The sequence below is a fragment of the Prorops nasuta genome, unplaced genomic scaffold (assembly GCF_024137725.1).
Source record: "Prorops nasuta isolate Cenicafe-Biocafe unplaced genomic scaffold, Cenicafe_Pnas_1.2 PNAS00006, whole genome shotgun sequence".
Taxonomy (NCBI): Eukaryota; Metazoa; Arthropoda; class Insecta; order Hymenoptera; family Bethylidae; genus Prorops; species Prorops nasuta.
Window position 1 is genome coordinate 4205035 of NW_027116803.1, and position 16277 is coordinate 4221311.

The window sequence follows — 16277 nt, forward strand, 5'->3', positions numbered from 1 at the left end:
ATATATGGAGCGAAAAACACACACAGGCCCATACGATTTAAGCCAGCTCTGACAACTCGGGTCCGCTGTAATCTACAGGGTTTCGAGTGCACGCAGAAATGCCTTCGGTAAGATATTTGATGCACGCGAGGGAAGTCTGTCATGCAAAATCCTCGTTGGGATTCTCACTCGAGCGAGCGGCTAAGTCGATGAATCGAACAGTTTACAAAAGTCTACAAATCTTTAGAATTCCATTGTACTTAGATCTGTCTCGATTCAACTCGATACTCCTACTCGGCAACTTGCCAAGCCCGAAACTTCTTACCCCCACCCTTCCCTTCCCTCTCTCTCTCTCTTTCACAAACCACCCTCTAATTTTTTCCACAATTTAAACTTTATCCAACAAATTAATGTTTGAAAAAATCTTCTGAATTTATTCCACAAAACGATCTGCTTCTGAAGTTTGTGAGAAAAAAAGAGCGGGAGGAAAGATTCGAAATAACTTTCGAGTATTTTCTTTAATGATATGGCAAATGAATTTTCTCCAATTAAAATGTTTTATAAATCTTAAATTGACTGATTTGGAAAATTGATGAAAACGATGTTTTCCTTAGTTAATTTGATAATTTGATAAAGAGAGTGATGGAAGCAATGTTTTGTCGAGTATTATTTAAGCATGAGCAAATTGGTCGAGTAGCGTTGAGATAGCCTGGAGAGAGCAAATCATCGCTAATTTAGATGAGGGTGCTGGTTCAATATTTATTAAATAAATTGCTATCTGGTAGGTGGATGCTTGCAAATGTTTCTCTTCTTAGTCAGATTACGTTTCAAGGAAACTCGGTATTCGTGCAGTGAATTTTACCGCGAACACACGTCTCCTCACCCCCTTTACTACCCACAGTAGTCGTCCTTTTCTGCTTGTGCCCACCACTCTTCTTTGCGGAGTCACTGTAGCGCACTATCAACCCTTCTCCTCTCCTTCTCTCTCTCTCTCTCTCTCTCTCTTACTTTCGGCCTGACCTCATTTGAATAATCCATAGATAGGTACGCAGCTGGATACACGCCTTTTACCTCGTTTGCGAAAAGAAAACAAAGAAAACGGCCGATCTCCGCGAGAAATCCGCCCTTCAACACGTAACTACGCCACCGCGAATGCCCGGAATTTCACGCTCTCGCAAAAAAAACCCTCGTATAATTTCTTCACCAATTTTTACACACTACCCTCAAAGTTTTCCTTCCGTTAATGCTCTTTTATTGCAAATGAATGTTCCGACCGAGAAATTATTTAGAATATGCATGAGGCAACGTCGAAAATGATTTTTTTCCTAATGGCCGTCGAGTTATAGAGAATTTCCCTGGCAGCTTTTGCTGGGAAACTAGCAACTGTGAAATAAAAATGACTCTGCGCGCTTACATAATAGACAAAAAACGTGCTAGGCGAATCCATTTCACGGACATATGCCTTCCTGGGAATATTCCCCGAAATTTGCACGTTTTAAAACTTTCTTGGATTACATTAGTTATATATCTGACGGATTTGTAGGCTATATTCGCCGATTGAAGTGCCTCGCGAGAAATCCTAGCGTATATTTCTCCGAAGGACTGTGTTGCATATTTGCCAAATTTTGCAATGCGCCACATTGCGAATTGTGAAATTAGCAGATTTTTCCTAAATAACAAGCTTCGCGAATGGCACGTACATGTATGGTATAGAAATTTCATAATTGGTAAAATTTATAATTACAGACCGGAGAGTGCCATACAGTATACCGTCAGACTGGAGAGCATTGTGGTTCAGCAATCTCGACGAGTTGCAAAGAGTCAACGATGCGAACGACAACAATACCGTTACCAACGTCACGGTACAATTGGGAGGAACGGCCTTCTTGCACTGCAAAGTTCGCAATTTGGCAGAGAGAACCGTTTCCGATAGCGAGGTAAGGAAATCAGTCTTGCATTTGTTGATAACTCGACTCGTCCACTCCTTTCATCCTGAATAATGCACACGTGAAATTCACCCCTTCCCCCTTCACCCCTCTATCTAACCAATTTTTCTTTTCGACTGGCATAATACGTCTTGATTATTTTCTTCGCCCAGACCCTAACTATTTACGAGCTTGTGTGTGATAATGTGTACTTGTACGATGAGAGATTATTCTCTAAAGATTATTCCAGTATGCAAGCACGCATGTGTGTGTGTGTGTGTGTGAAGAGAAAAATGATTTATCTCGAAATTAGAATATCTTGGAGAAAGGGTTTTTTCTTGTTTGTGTCGCTGGGTGCTTGCTGAAATGGAACGCAATATTGGAAATGGCATAGAAACACGCGAGATTCTGGCGAGCTCCGCGAGCCGATTGCTGCACGTCGCGATTGTTAACGCGTTAATGGAGTTACCGAATAACACCGTTGTTCCTGATCCGCCTCGACGGGAACTTTGCATTCCCCGTTGCATTCCGCCTGCCATAAACAACCCAATAAAATTAACGACTCTTGCCGCATTAGCTCTGACGAACGGGAATCCCACCCCAACATTTGTCATGAAAATTCATCGTTTTATTCACCAACAACGAGGAAAAAAAAACACAACTTGTCTCGGTAGGAATGGAAACAAAACTTTCGTATCACAGGACGTTACGAGAATTATCACGACGTTTCGAGAAACGGTTAATTATTTATTCAAAAGTTCCCGTGTCGCGATGAATGTTGCAAATTAAACGGCGAGTTGCGATGGAAGAATGGAAAAAATATAATTGGCGAGTTTCGATTACACGAGGAAGTATAATTGTGGAGATACAGTTTGCTTGCGATGAAGATTTCGTTCAGCCGGGGGAAGTTGGATCGTATTCGAATGCGAATTGGAGTTGGAGGTGGTAAATCTATGGGAATTTAGGTGAAGGGTAGGTTAAAGCGAGCATCACTGTTGAATTTAGGAGGCTTGCATTGACCAAGCAACTTCTGTAACACTGTGGGAGAGAGAAAGAGACGCTGGGAGAGTAGCTGGTTTTGCATTAGAGAGAGAGAGAGAGAGAGAGAGAGAGGGAGAGGGAGGAGGGATGAAAGGGAGCAACAAATTGTGGTGAAACTCGCGGGGGCGATCATTACCATTTAGCCTTAATCAATATGCAGCGTATCGCGGGCAAACGATCTGCGCACGAAACGTTCTTTGCATTCTGATTTTGTATCGCTATGTCTCTCTCTCTCTCTCTCTCTCTCGCTCCCTTTGACTCCCCAACCCCTTCTGTATATCTACCGGCCGCTCTCTCTTTCTCTTTCAGTAGCTGCACGTCATTAAACCAGGCATATCGGTTGTAATCGATCGCATTCTACCTTCTGCATAAACTTAAAACTATTCCTGAACTTCTCAACTCCGCTTTGTTTTCTCACTCCTTCCACTGTATTCAGCTGGACAACACCGAATTCGATTTACTTTGTTTCCACTCTGTTCAAACGTTTCCTCTATCATAAAATTTATCGACGGAAGCATTAATTTAAGACGATTGATAAAAAAAATTGGTCATTTTTGCTTATCAACAATAAAAGTCTCGCGTTCCCTTGTTCCGATTTTGCGAGACTCCAACTGGTCTAGCGATCGTAACAATCGAAGTTTACCGAACCATATAAAAGAGTCATGGCCGTAAAACAATTATAACCAGTTACACTTGATCCAGGTAACCACGGAGTAGAGTAAACTTTCGCTACAAACATCCGAAACTTATGTTTGTTGTTCGTCGATGTTAGTATTGAGCCAAGAGGGTTAATTAAAGGACTGTAACATTCTGAAAATACACTTGAGGAAGCTAATAAAAAGTGTATCGCGATCGAACTTGAAGAAAATGTAAACTTGCGGTTTTTATAGTGTAAAATAATACCTTGCTTTTATAGCCGATTAAGTATAGGTTAATTAAAAAAAGCTTTGGTGGGAAAATCAATTTTTCTTTATGATTCCACGAATATACTGATGAGATTGAAATAGGATATGTCATAATAAAAACTTGGAGTAAATCTATAACTGAAGAATCCTTTGGTGCAAAGTAGTTCTTCATTTATGAATATAGTTTAATTAGAAGCTTTTTTAGAAAGATGAAATTTGATATCTGATCCACACGAGAAATAGAATATTTTGAAATTGTCCTATAGAGCGTATCGCCATCAATAAACTTTAGGAAAATCTAACTAGGAAGATCCTGTGGTGCAAAGCAATATACTTTGTTTATGAACTAGTTAATTAAAAGGTTTCGTGGACGGAGCAATTGATTTTTCTGACCCAACGAATGTCGTGGGATTGCACAAGGGTGGATAGTCGTCCACAATTCGGTTAACCTCTGACTTGGGTAGTTTTGGCCAAATTGGCCCGACGATAACGACGCTCCTGCGAATTGGGACGGATTTGTCGCGGTGATCGGCTTTTTGCAAGCATCAATCTTGCATAGATGTGCGCGTGCCGAAGTCTATCGGTGCCCTCATACCTCAGAAATCCCCTCGACCCTCCCCAACCCCTTTCAACTCCCACCGAGCCCTCCTTTATCACGTAATGTTCACTTTCTTCTAGTACACTGCTTTCCAAACTTACACGGAAACACTTTCCTCAATTTCTTCCCTCAAAAATTCACATTTACAAAACGATCCATAAATGTCTTATCCAACTTTTGACTCGCCATTTCTCTCAAAAAGGCACTTTTCTATGAATCCATCGGCAATATTTTGCAAACGAACCAATTAAGTGCTCTGAAAGTAATTTCTTGTTTCCTCATTTTGCAAAATGTAATTTATTTGTGCGCTGCACCAAAAGCCTTTGAATGAAATTTTCTCATTTAGCGGAGAGTATTGGACAAAAATAGAAATTTCTCGAATAGCCATTTGAAATCTTTTCATCCCTTCCGCCACCGTGGGGAAGCTTTACCCTCGAGGAATTCACTGATCTTTGAAATTGAACGCTACTCCTGCAGGATTTACAAAACTCTGATGTCCATCGAGAGTTTAATTCCTAGTTAGCTTCGCTTCTTTTCATCTCCACTACATCAAAATTCTCTCTTTAACTACGGCAGCACGAGTATTTTCCGCCTTATACAAAGCAAACGACAATCTGATCAAATATTTGCAGAATTGCGTATAGTAAATATTCATGCTCGAAGCAAAAACACTGCTCGCGACTCAGATCTGATTTTTTACTCTTTTCTACCGATTATCCCGCTACTTTTATAAACTTCGGCAAAAGCAATTTTAAAGCCTGGAATAAATTGGCAGTGAAAGAAAATAATATAATAGAGGTGATAATACAGTGGTTTTAGGAGAGGATCTCCACGAGAAATAATAAATAAGAGAGAGAGAGAGAGAGAGGGAAAAAAAGTTTTTTAAAAGAGAATATTAAAAGGATTGTTGGTTGGAGGGTTTGAGCAGGGTTTTCACGCAGGGTGAATCGAGAGGGCGACATACTATTTCCAAGGTACTTGTGAAGCCACGAATCCGTTTGGCCCACGAAACGTCACGCAATCGCACGATATGTCACGTCACGATACGCCGAGCCCTGTTTTGCGTGAAGCTTGTTTGCACGGTAAGCTTTTTCCACTTTGCTTACCCTGGCTCAAGAGTGTGCCCACTGCCCGGACTTTAGAAGGAGGAGGAGGGGGGGGGGGGGAGAAAACGATACCATGGCTGACTACTATTTCCCCTCCCCTCTCCAACCCCCCGTAACTACCCTCATCAAAGCATGCACCACTAAACGCATTTTAAAAGCTACACACGACCCTTTTCCACTGCTTTCTCCAACCCTCCAATCAAATCCAATTCTGAACATTTAATTAACGAAAAGTTACAATCGACCCGTAAAAATTGCAAATAATTTATTCAATCACAATAGAATTCTTCGTATAAATTAAATCAAAGGGAAAGTCACTCATTTCAATTACACTTCTAATCTTTAGCACCGGTCAAGAACGCATTTGTTGTTCCATTACATTATCGCGGTGACAAAGAGAATAATAACGCTGTTGACCCCACAAGAGATTGTATCTAAATGACGATGTCGAAATCACGAACGACTGTTTCATATGTATAAGTACATAAGTGTACAAGCTATACATTGTGTGCTTATATTTTTAACAATTAATAATATATTCCTTCTGCTGCGCTCCTCGCTCTGTTAAATAAACTGCACCGTGGCTTCTTTTGCACACCGATGAAACGTTTTTAATCAATAGGGACACTCTTTTAATTAAAAGTAAAGATTTCGTTTTAATCGTCAGCAGTATTAAACGGTTGGATAGCATAAAGTTTAAAATTGCTTAAATTCCAGAGTTATCCGACGAGATTTATTTTCAGTCGTGGGTGTTGCGTGCGTGGGTGTGTCGGAGGTACTAAGCCGGAATCGACTACAGTGCGAATAAAGCAATTTACTGAATGGAGCAGAAATTCAGTCGTCTCGCGCTATGCTACGCAACATCAGCATCGAACAGATACAACGGGGATATAGGCGTGCAAGGATTCGCATATTCGCTCCGTGACCAGCATTGTCCCTTGCAAACTATTACCAATCTGTATTACTACTACCACTACCAATCCAGTCATGCACGAAACCCTTCATACAAATATTAATGCTTCATTGACGCTTCTAACAATAACTCTACGCTGCTTCTACTGTGACAGGAAAATGCTCAATCTACCTTGGTCCCCCGTAAGTAGAAATTTTAAACTCTAATCAAGCTCCATTCCTCGTGTCAAATTATCGATCTGCGCTCCTGAGCGATAAGTAGAAAATATAGTTTTGCCTCGGGCAAAAGTATTGATTTTTTAAATAAAGGAAGCTGATGATATGGAGATACAAGCATTATTTGGCAGAAATCTGACAGATTTGCAATCGTCGTTGTAATAAATGTAATGTTTTGAGTTAAAAATAATAAAAATATAAAAGAACTTTTTTTCTCTCTTTTTATATAAAGTACGAGAGCTTAGTTTACAACATTTCTCCATTATTTTGTGCTTTCATTTCTTTTCGATATGGAACAAATTTTTAGCCAGAAAAGTTTGACTAAATAAATACGAGTAATGGTATAAGTAACATTATGAGAGTCGAGAAAAACTTTGGCAAGATTTTCAAAGCTGGCAGTAGCGCACTAAATATTATTTTAAAGTGTTTTTCTGGCCCCTGTGAGAGTGAGCGGAAAGAGTCCGCTGTTCAAACGTTTCAGTAAAATGGAGCTCGATACCGAATCCGCGAATCTTAACTTTTTCCACGAACACTTTGACCCTCTCCCCCTCCTCATCCCCGACTCACCCTTTTCCGCTAAAGTGGAAACTAGAAACGTAGGAAACACTGTTCGATACGATCGTGCATTTTTCTCAACGTTTGCGTTGATTGGGCGAAGCTTTCTTTGGACAAGAAATCGAAAAGGAGACGAAAAAAAAACGATAAGGAGGACAAACTTAGTTAAGCCACGAAGACGCCAAAACAAAGAATGAACAAGGGCTGTATACCATATATAGGTATATATACACAGTCTAAAGCGTGCAGTCGATGTAGCACGCACTGTACGTAACAAGTAAACGGTTTACTATATTTAGACAAGTTCATTAATGTTTTGAACAGTGAAGAAGAGTAGTGCTTACACGGTCCAGTACATTAGGCTGCTGTATAAGAGTACGAGCTTAATATTATGCTGCCATGTCAGAGAACTCCTAAGTGAGTGGAAACTGTGCTCCACCGATGTATTGGAGAAAGCTCGACAGAGAATTAGCAGTGGCGAGTCTATTATAATAAACGGTTAAAGAGAGGGACGCCAGCAAAAGTTTGGGAAGATACTCTAAATGGAACACCTCGTAATATTCTGGGAATTTCCATTGATCACTAATCTGCCCAGATCATGCCATCCATGCGTCCTTCCAGGTTCATTAATTTTACAGATACTCAGAGACCCACTGAGAGAAAAAGAAAACTGATGCTATTAATATAGGTTTCCTTTTATGAAAAGAAAAAACAATAAGTGAAGAATTTAACAAAAAAGACTTCAAACCAAACAACACCTAATCAGAAATGAAATCACAAAGTTTTAAAAGAAGCTTATATTAAAAAATCAAAGCTTTCAACGCTAATATTATCATGGTGTATTAATCGTACCGGTTATATAGTCAAATACAAATAACTTTATAATGTGAAGTATTCAGTTGTAAAACTTGCAACATTAATTTTCAAACTGCTTTAAAATTAGAAGCAAATAATGCTTTACGCGTTGCTGGTTATATTAAATAAAATTTATATAGAGTAACAAATTATATCATATTGCTCCTATTTATCACCTAAATTTCAAAGTTTTCATCTAAAACAATTTTTTAGATATAACATAAGCTTTATAAATGGTTACCTCATATTCGTATCTGTTATGAGTGACACAAACTACTTATATATATAACTCTTATCCACGTCTTTACGTAATCTTACTGTTCTTTGAGCATAAGAGCAATATTAATTCTCCAATAATGTCTAATTTCTTAAAAATTGGTTGAGTTAATTGCATTTGTTTTAAAAGTTTATTTAAATAAATAAATACAAATTCAGCGAATAAAGCTTAAATATTTCGTTTCACTTTTGTGATTTTTTTCCTACTATGCACAACTTTAAGTATTTTCACTAACTAGCATCAATTTTCCATCCGAGATGATAAAGAGAGAGAGAGCGAGAGAGAACCCATTGGTTAAAACTGCTCGATCGACAATTTTTCACGAACAGAATCGATGCAGGCCATTTTACTCCTATACAACTCTAGCCTATGATGTATATAATTATTGCAGCGTCGCGTCATCCTAGCTCTCTTATTATAACACGTAAAATAGCTTTAATTGAATGCTTATTTTTAAACTTAAAAGACACCAAGAAATTTGTTCATAGCTGAAAAATAATTAGGAAAGTTTTAGAGCTCTCCGAATTAGTTTAGTTCTTATCCATCGGATTACTTTAGATTCCTAATGGTTTCCGTTCGCTAAATTCCACGAATAGAATAAACTATAAGAATAATTTTAAAGGCCTCCTTCTCATCTCTCGAGAAATTTTCACGATATTCTAGTAATTAATTCGCTGACTATAGCACACTTGACTCATTAATATAATTCGATAAATCCGCGGCGATTTATAGCGCTCAGCGAAAATTATTTATAGAATCAATGCGAAACTGTTTATCCCCCATAATATATCAACTATTTTATTTATGTAAGAGTATTATTAGCTGGATAATACATTATCGTATTTATTTGTACGACAATAATTTATCGGTTATACCGTGGAAGGGGTCGTAAAAATGCATTTGTGCAAAAATCACTTGGCTATTGGACTTACTGATTTATTGGCACAGGTTGAGTGAAGTTTTGCTTATAGTCCAAAACTTAAAAGCATCCACCATTTGAATATGGCGAATGGGCCAGCAGAAATTTTTATTATTCTATCTTATTATTATACAACGTACGGTATATTTGGCGGAACGCGAGTATCGTAGCGATTTCTTCATCGGTTCATACCTGATGTTTTATTTATTTCTGTTTTGCAGTGATCTTAAAACGTTGACACGGACAAAGCAGAACGGAATACGGCCATCCCGCGGGATTCGTCTGGACCTTCGTCAATCCCACGTTCCCAAGAACTCCATTTTCATTTTCCACCCTACCTTCCACACACCCTTTTTTTCTTTCGTATTCATAACATATCTCGTCCTCTTTCAAAATTCAATTAAAAATCAGTTCCGGTCGAGACCTGGTGCCCCGAGCTCATTCCCTCAATTGCAAAATTAACGACTTTGCCTATTTTTACTTCATCCTCACTTTTACAATCCATCCGGGCGCACCGAAGGATTAAATAAATAGATAACAAACGCGTACAAATGTATTTTGCATTTGTACAACTTGAGAAAGAAATATTTCACTTATATCCTCACATTACACCGTTTTGCAATGTTAAAGCAATTTTATACCTCGAGTTATGTAAGCAAATATACGGGTGTAAAACTTTTGCCTCCCATAAGTTGTGCAAGTTGTCGCTCGCAGGAATTTGATGAAAAATGAGAAGAAGCTGAATTTCCAAGTACTTATCTTGATACTTAATTCTGCATAAACGCGTATCGAGGGCTCGAACTGGTCGTACCTACTACTTTTTCCTCGCAGTCATTGTATCCTCGTAGAAACGGCCTGTTAGGTTCCCAGGACGAATCATTTCTCAATTTTTCCCCATCCGATCCTAATTCCACTCGTAAGGAAACCGATAGAAATATTTTAAAAATATTTTCTCGTCGTTTTGCCAGAGTATTCTCACTATAGCCATTATTGGGAGAATTATATCCTTTTATTTTGATAAAATATGAACAGACAAATAAACAAATATCTCGCGATAAATATTAATATCTATATACATATATAAATACTTTGTTTTCAGATTTCGTGGATAAGGAGGCGTGACTTTCACGTTTTAACGAACTCGATGCTCACCTACACAAACGACCAGAGATTTCAGGTGTTGCATCCCGAGGGCTCGGACGATTGGACACTTCAAATCAAATACGTCCAGGAACGGGACAACGGGACCTACGAGTGTCAGGTAGTAATTAATTAATGTCACTGGCCTCATTAGGAAATTAATTAAACGCTTACGTTGCGGATCTCGAAAATATAGGTGATGGGGTCGTTTGGTGGGGGTTGGATATAAGGGTGGAGATAACCTGGGTGGTGCGCAGGGTGGCAGAGAGACGTCGTTATATCTCACGCCCAGGATTTTCTCGATAACGATGCAAAACGAGGAGATTGAAAGATAAAAAAAATACCCTCCACCACTCTTATTGGCGAGAAATATTTTCCCTGGATATAACAGTCCGGTGCATTTGATACAATTCATCAAAAATGCGCTACGCCGATGCTTAATGCAAAATGCAGCTCTTTCAAGGATAGCCAAAGGAATATACTTCCGCTAGTTTAGTCATGCTTGAAAATGATTGAGTTTCTTTTTGCATAAAATATTCGTTCTTCGTGCAATCTCGCGAGCTTAAAGGACAAGCTACTCTAAGAAATACACGGAAATGAGTCGAAATGAAAACGCTTCATCCCTGTTTAATGACTCTTTCCAATCAGTTCGATTGTTGCATCAATCATGCTAAAGAGGAATCGCAGTTTTCCCTAATGAAAGGAAAAGGCCAAAGCCTATGGACGATTAATACTCGGCATCTACCACTTAACGCAGTTCCAGGAATTCATTCGATATATAGCGTGTACAATCCGAAGTGAGAATTCGTTCAATTTTGTTAAACTCGATAATTCATTTATCTACAACTCCTATCGTACAGAATTTTGTTTGTTTTTCCTCAACCGAAAAGTTTCTTTTTATCCTTTCTCCAACAGTTTATGAGATTCGCGAAAGAATAGTTTGAGTAAGCGTGCCGAGGAAAGGGGATGTTCTGGTCGCGCCTCGTTAAAGTTTCCGGTAGACGATTTCTTTGAGTGAACTAATAAATGGAAAAGTTTCGTTTTTGGTCCGGTATATTGGGAAAAGTAGTGGAAAAGGCACTTTCGTGAAATCGGTAAGTCAGAACAGAAACCTTCCGACAGTATCTGACCTACGAAAGTTGCGTTTCAACGAGTTTCAGGAAGAAGCAGGTGACTCGATCCTTATGTTAATTTGTGGACAAGCACGACACTTGACGCAACTTTTTCCGGTGAACTTGAGAAAACTTTCACTGGTGGTTAATTCTCGAGCTGTGCTCTGACAATCGTCGGTTATTATGATCGATGGGTACGTTTGCGGGAGTGTCAAAGTCGTGGATGAGGGGGAGCGAGGGGAGTTTGAAATTTTAAGGAGGGACAAATTTTAAGGAATTATTTATGGAGAAAATAGGGATACGACGAGAGATAACGTATATATATATATATATATATATATAGTAGGGATGAGAGGAAGATCTTTGTGGAGAGACTAACGAGGCTAGTCGACTGGTCTGGTTCATGCAGAGAAACAGAAGCTTCCCAGTGGAAACAGACGCAAGCCAACTTATCTTTGGGTGCCGAAGGCTCTCACCGTTCCACCTAACGTAAACGATCCAGTTTCCCTGCAAGTATCTGCGGCTTTCCGCAGTTTGCGGAGCTCCTCGACACGTCGGAGCATTCGATAAGGCGGAGCTCGCCAAGCTTTCTATTAACCGTATCTCCTTTATGATATCGCAAATGCCCTCCAGCCTCTATACCAAATCTACCAAACTTTTACAAATTACCAGCTCCCTCGAATCATCTCACCCCAATGACACCACCGACCTTCCCGTTTCACCAAAAAATCAAACAATAAACCAACTTCCACCCTTTCCTGCAAACTGCTTAAAAATGGCAAATAACATACATAAAAATAAAAGTAAAAATAAAAAAAAAGAATTTCCTTAGGATTTTACGATCATCTATAAATTACGTGAAATATATGACGAGTATTGCAGGTTTTAGGGGTGGTTAAGCAAACGAGGGTGGTGGATTGGATCGATGGAAAAGGGTATTGGGAAGCGTTTGTGGCTGAGCAATTGTGTATTTAGAATTATAAAGGGCATAAAGAGTGAGTTTATGACGTTTTCATGGAGGTTATAATGTGGTACGGTGCGACGCGTAGGCCCAAAATCGATAATACACAGATATTTCTGCATCCGTTTATTATACAACGGAATGCAGTGGTTGACCCCGTTAAAAAGCAGCCAGCCTGGCTATTCGCATAGTTCCCAGCAATAGCAGGAGAATTTTCGGAGAAAACACGTGATTTAGAAGCCGATAGAAATTCTGCTATACTAAAGCTCCTGTCACGCTTCGAAATACAAGCCACTAAATCAATAATAATCTGATCCTGCCGGTATTATTACAGTTTCGTGTAAAAACACGCAAGAATTTCATTTGGAAGTAGAAAGTGAAGAATTTGGTCAGACGCACCGGTGCAAAAATATAGTTAATTTGTTACTTTATTTATAGTTTTATAAGAAAATTAATGAAACTTACAGCGTATTAGAATCCTTGAGACTGCTCCCTTTGACCGCTGCAAGCACAGGACATACCATAAACACAACCAACGCGTTTTCCACTGGTATATAACATTCGCTAGTATTTCACCGATTACACGAATTCTTACGAAGATAAAAGTCTTCACTTTCACTTTCACCGCACTTGAATATTCTACTGTATTTCGAAAGATTTTTTAATTAAAAATTAAGAGAAGCACGAATCCACAGCACAAACGCACCACGCGCATCGGGCACTGACGTTTTTTACGAATTTTTAGCTTATTTCGGTGTATTTTGGGAGATTTTTCGATTTAAAATGGAGAGAAGCGCGAATTTTGGCGAAGTTAATGAAGAAAAGCAACGAAAGTGCATCGGGGCGCGCGAAAAGTGAGAAAAAGTTCGGTCAGCCTCGGTCGCGCGGTTGAAAAATTCGAAAAACTGTCGCAACGGCGGATTCGAAAAAGAAAAACAAACATGGCGGAGGGATATCAGGAGAGAACCTGCTCGGGCAAATGCGAAAACGGAACTCGACCGAGGCCAATCGGACTTTTTCTCACTTTTCGCGCGCCCCGCTACACTTTCGTCGCTTTTCTTCAATAGCTTTGCCAAAATTCGCGCTTCTCTTCATTTTAAATCAAAAAATCTCCCAAAATACACCGACATAAGTTAAACATTCGTGAAAAACGTCAGTGCCTAGTGCGCGTGGTGTGTTGGTGTTGTGGATTTGTGCTTCCCTCAGTTTATAATTAAAAAATCTTTTGCAATACAATAGAATATTGAAGTGCACTGTGTGGTGAAAGTGAAGGCTTTTATCTTTCTTAAGAATTCGTGTAATAAGTGAAATACTATAGCGAACGTTACCCAGTGGTAAACGCGTTTGTTGTGTTGATGGTGTGTCCTGTGCTTGCAGCGGTCAAAGGGAGCACTCTCAAGGATTCTAATACGCTGTAAGTTTCATTAATTTCATTAAAAACCTAAATAAACTTTCAAATGTACGGTTTGCTACCGCGTTAGTTATGACAAATACTAGAGAAAAGGTTTTACAAAAATGAGAGAATTTCAAGGTTTGTAGCCTTTATTAGTTGTTAACAAAAGCCTAGCGGATGTTATTTTAAACGGAGCAGAGGGAGAGTTTAAAAAATTTAATCGTGTGATAAGGGAAGAAAGGCTCTTTCTGATTTCAACCTACGAAATGTCTATTTTATTCGCTTGAATACGAGAGAAGGATCCTTTGTGATCCTTGAAGAGTAAAAATTATAGGATAGGAAGAATTGCTTAAATAAGGCGAAAGGAGTGATTTAAAGTGTTCAGGTTTTACTTAGGGTCAAACCTGCAAGTTATTGCTCATGGTGAATTATATATAGACATCTTTCTGTTCAATGATAAATTTAAAAAAAATCGAAGAAAAATAGGAGAATCTTGTAGGCCATGTAGGTTAAACATCTTGGTTGCTGGGTCGAAAGAGAGGGGGGGGGGGGGGGAATCACACACAATGACATTGAATCGTTCACCAATTTGCGTCTTGAATTTTAATAAACCTCATTGAGCCACACCTGATAAAGTTTCTTCACGGTTTAATTCCCATTGCAATTCGGGCGCTACGACCAAAAATTATTAAACAATTAAACAATTTATACCCTACAGAATTATTCAAGTTTACTACCCATTCTATGAAATTTCACGGTTGCATTTATAACATCCTTGTAAATTTTGGCCGGTGGAAAATTGGCCGAGCTTGAGGCAGTTTTGCTTTTGAAGATATTGCGCGTATACTACATTATAGTATTTGTAAATGTGTCGTATAATTGTGAAGATAGTAACTGTGCAGAATTTCGAACGAACAAAACAGTGAGCCGGACATCCTGGCGGGACTCTAGCAAAGTATTTTTCGACAAAGAGGTTGAACTTCCGGAAACTGATGAAACTTACTCTCTTTCTCTCTTTCACCGCGTTCACGCAAACGTATCTTTTACGGAGCCCAGTATCTCAATCATCCAACGAGATAAACAACCATATCCATTAAATCTTGACGACTCTTCACGGACCACAAAATCTCCATCCCTTTTTCCAATCTGCAGTTTCGAGTGGCCGAGAAAAAAGGATCGCGACCACAATTGGACTGTTATAGAATTTTAGGTATAGTGAAAACAATGAGGACAAGATAATAGAAAGAGAGAGAGAGAGAGAGAGAGACGGAGCTAAATAAAGTTAAATAACTTGTATGATTCATTTGCGTAATCCGAAGAGTTTTAGTGATGTATTTGCAGAACTTACGTGATTTACGTTGATCATTCGTTGTTTATAGTAATAATTCCGTGCAAGAGTTTTTGATGAGTTTTCTGAAGTTTCAATCGAGAGTGGCTCGCGACAGGTATACTGCATGGTGTTTGTTCGTGATTATTCCTGTTGGTATATTACATTTGTACTGTAAAGAGCTGATGATGCTTTCAGTTTAATCGTTCGCATCTGCGTACACTTTCGGCCGGGTTCAAACACCCCGTAATAAAATCGAAATTCTGGCAAATTCTTCCGGGCAGTTTGTTTTGAATTCTATCGCGCACATAATCAGCAGTTTTGAATCGTATTTGCCCTGGAACACGTCGCTAGTCGCGCCAAATATACAATGAAATACCATTCGCCATTGTAGGAAAGTTCATCAACGATCGTTTCAACCTATTTTCAAAATAATGGAGACTTCCGGCACAAATTTTCTTCCTCCGCTCAATTGCCAGTGGTATTGATCAAGCACTACTGTAATAAACCACTACTACCATGAAAAACCTATCATAGGAATTTTCACTGATCTCCCCCCTCCCTCTCTCCCGGAGAGATTATACTTTTAATCGACTCGTCTACCGTAAAAAAAACATTTAATTTTATACCACTGGAATATTACGTAACACGGATTCACTTATCGTGAAATTTCAGAGACGAGTCATCGCATTCTTGTCCGAGATCCTCATAAAGCCGCATATTCCTTCCGTTAAATTTGAAGTTATGTCAACGTGCTCTCCCTCCACTTGCATTTTATTAGAGAACTCTTCCGCTTATGCGGGAGAACGAAAGATTACGTGATCCGCATGTTATTGTCGGCAGATATTCAAAAGTACAAAGGGAAGTCTAATATGAAAATCCTTAGCGTTATAAAATCAACATGTTCCCCCAACATTTTCAAGCTTTCGCTCTCTGAATTTGCTTTGAACGTTTCGTTCATCGCGATATTAATCAATGATAAAAATTCTCTCCTGCTATACACGATTTTTCTGGACGAGGAGTTTCATTGGACGAGCGATTAATACTAAATATAAC

The 16277-nt window shown here is 39.0% G+C and overlaps 1 protein-coding gene across 3 annotated transcripts in view; it reads left to right on the top strand.

The window, feature by feature from the left end:
- The window catches only part of dpr12 (defective proboscis extension response 12), a 175993-nt gene that overhangs the window by 115545 nt on the left and 44171 nt on the right, over positions 1 to 16277 (top strand). For all 3 annotated transcript variants that reach the window (XM_066728315.1, XM_066728316.1, XM_066728314.1), the window contains 2 exons: positions 1726 to 1916; positions 10388 to 10549. In XM_066728315.1, coding sequence (XP_066584412.1) covers positions 1726 to 1916; positions 10388 to 10549 — 353 coding nt within the window. The remainder of the gene's footprint in view (positions 1 to 1725; positions 1917 to 10387; positions 10550 to 16277) is intronic.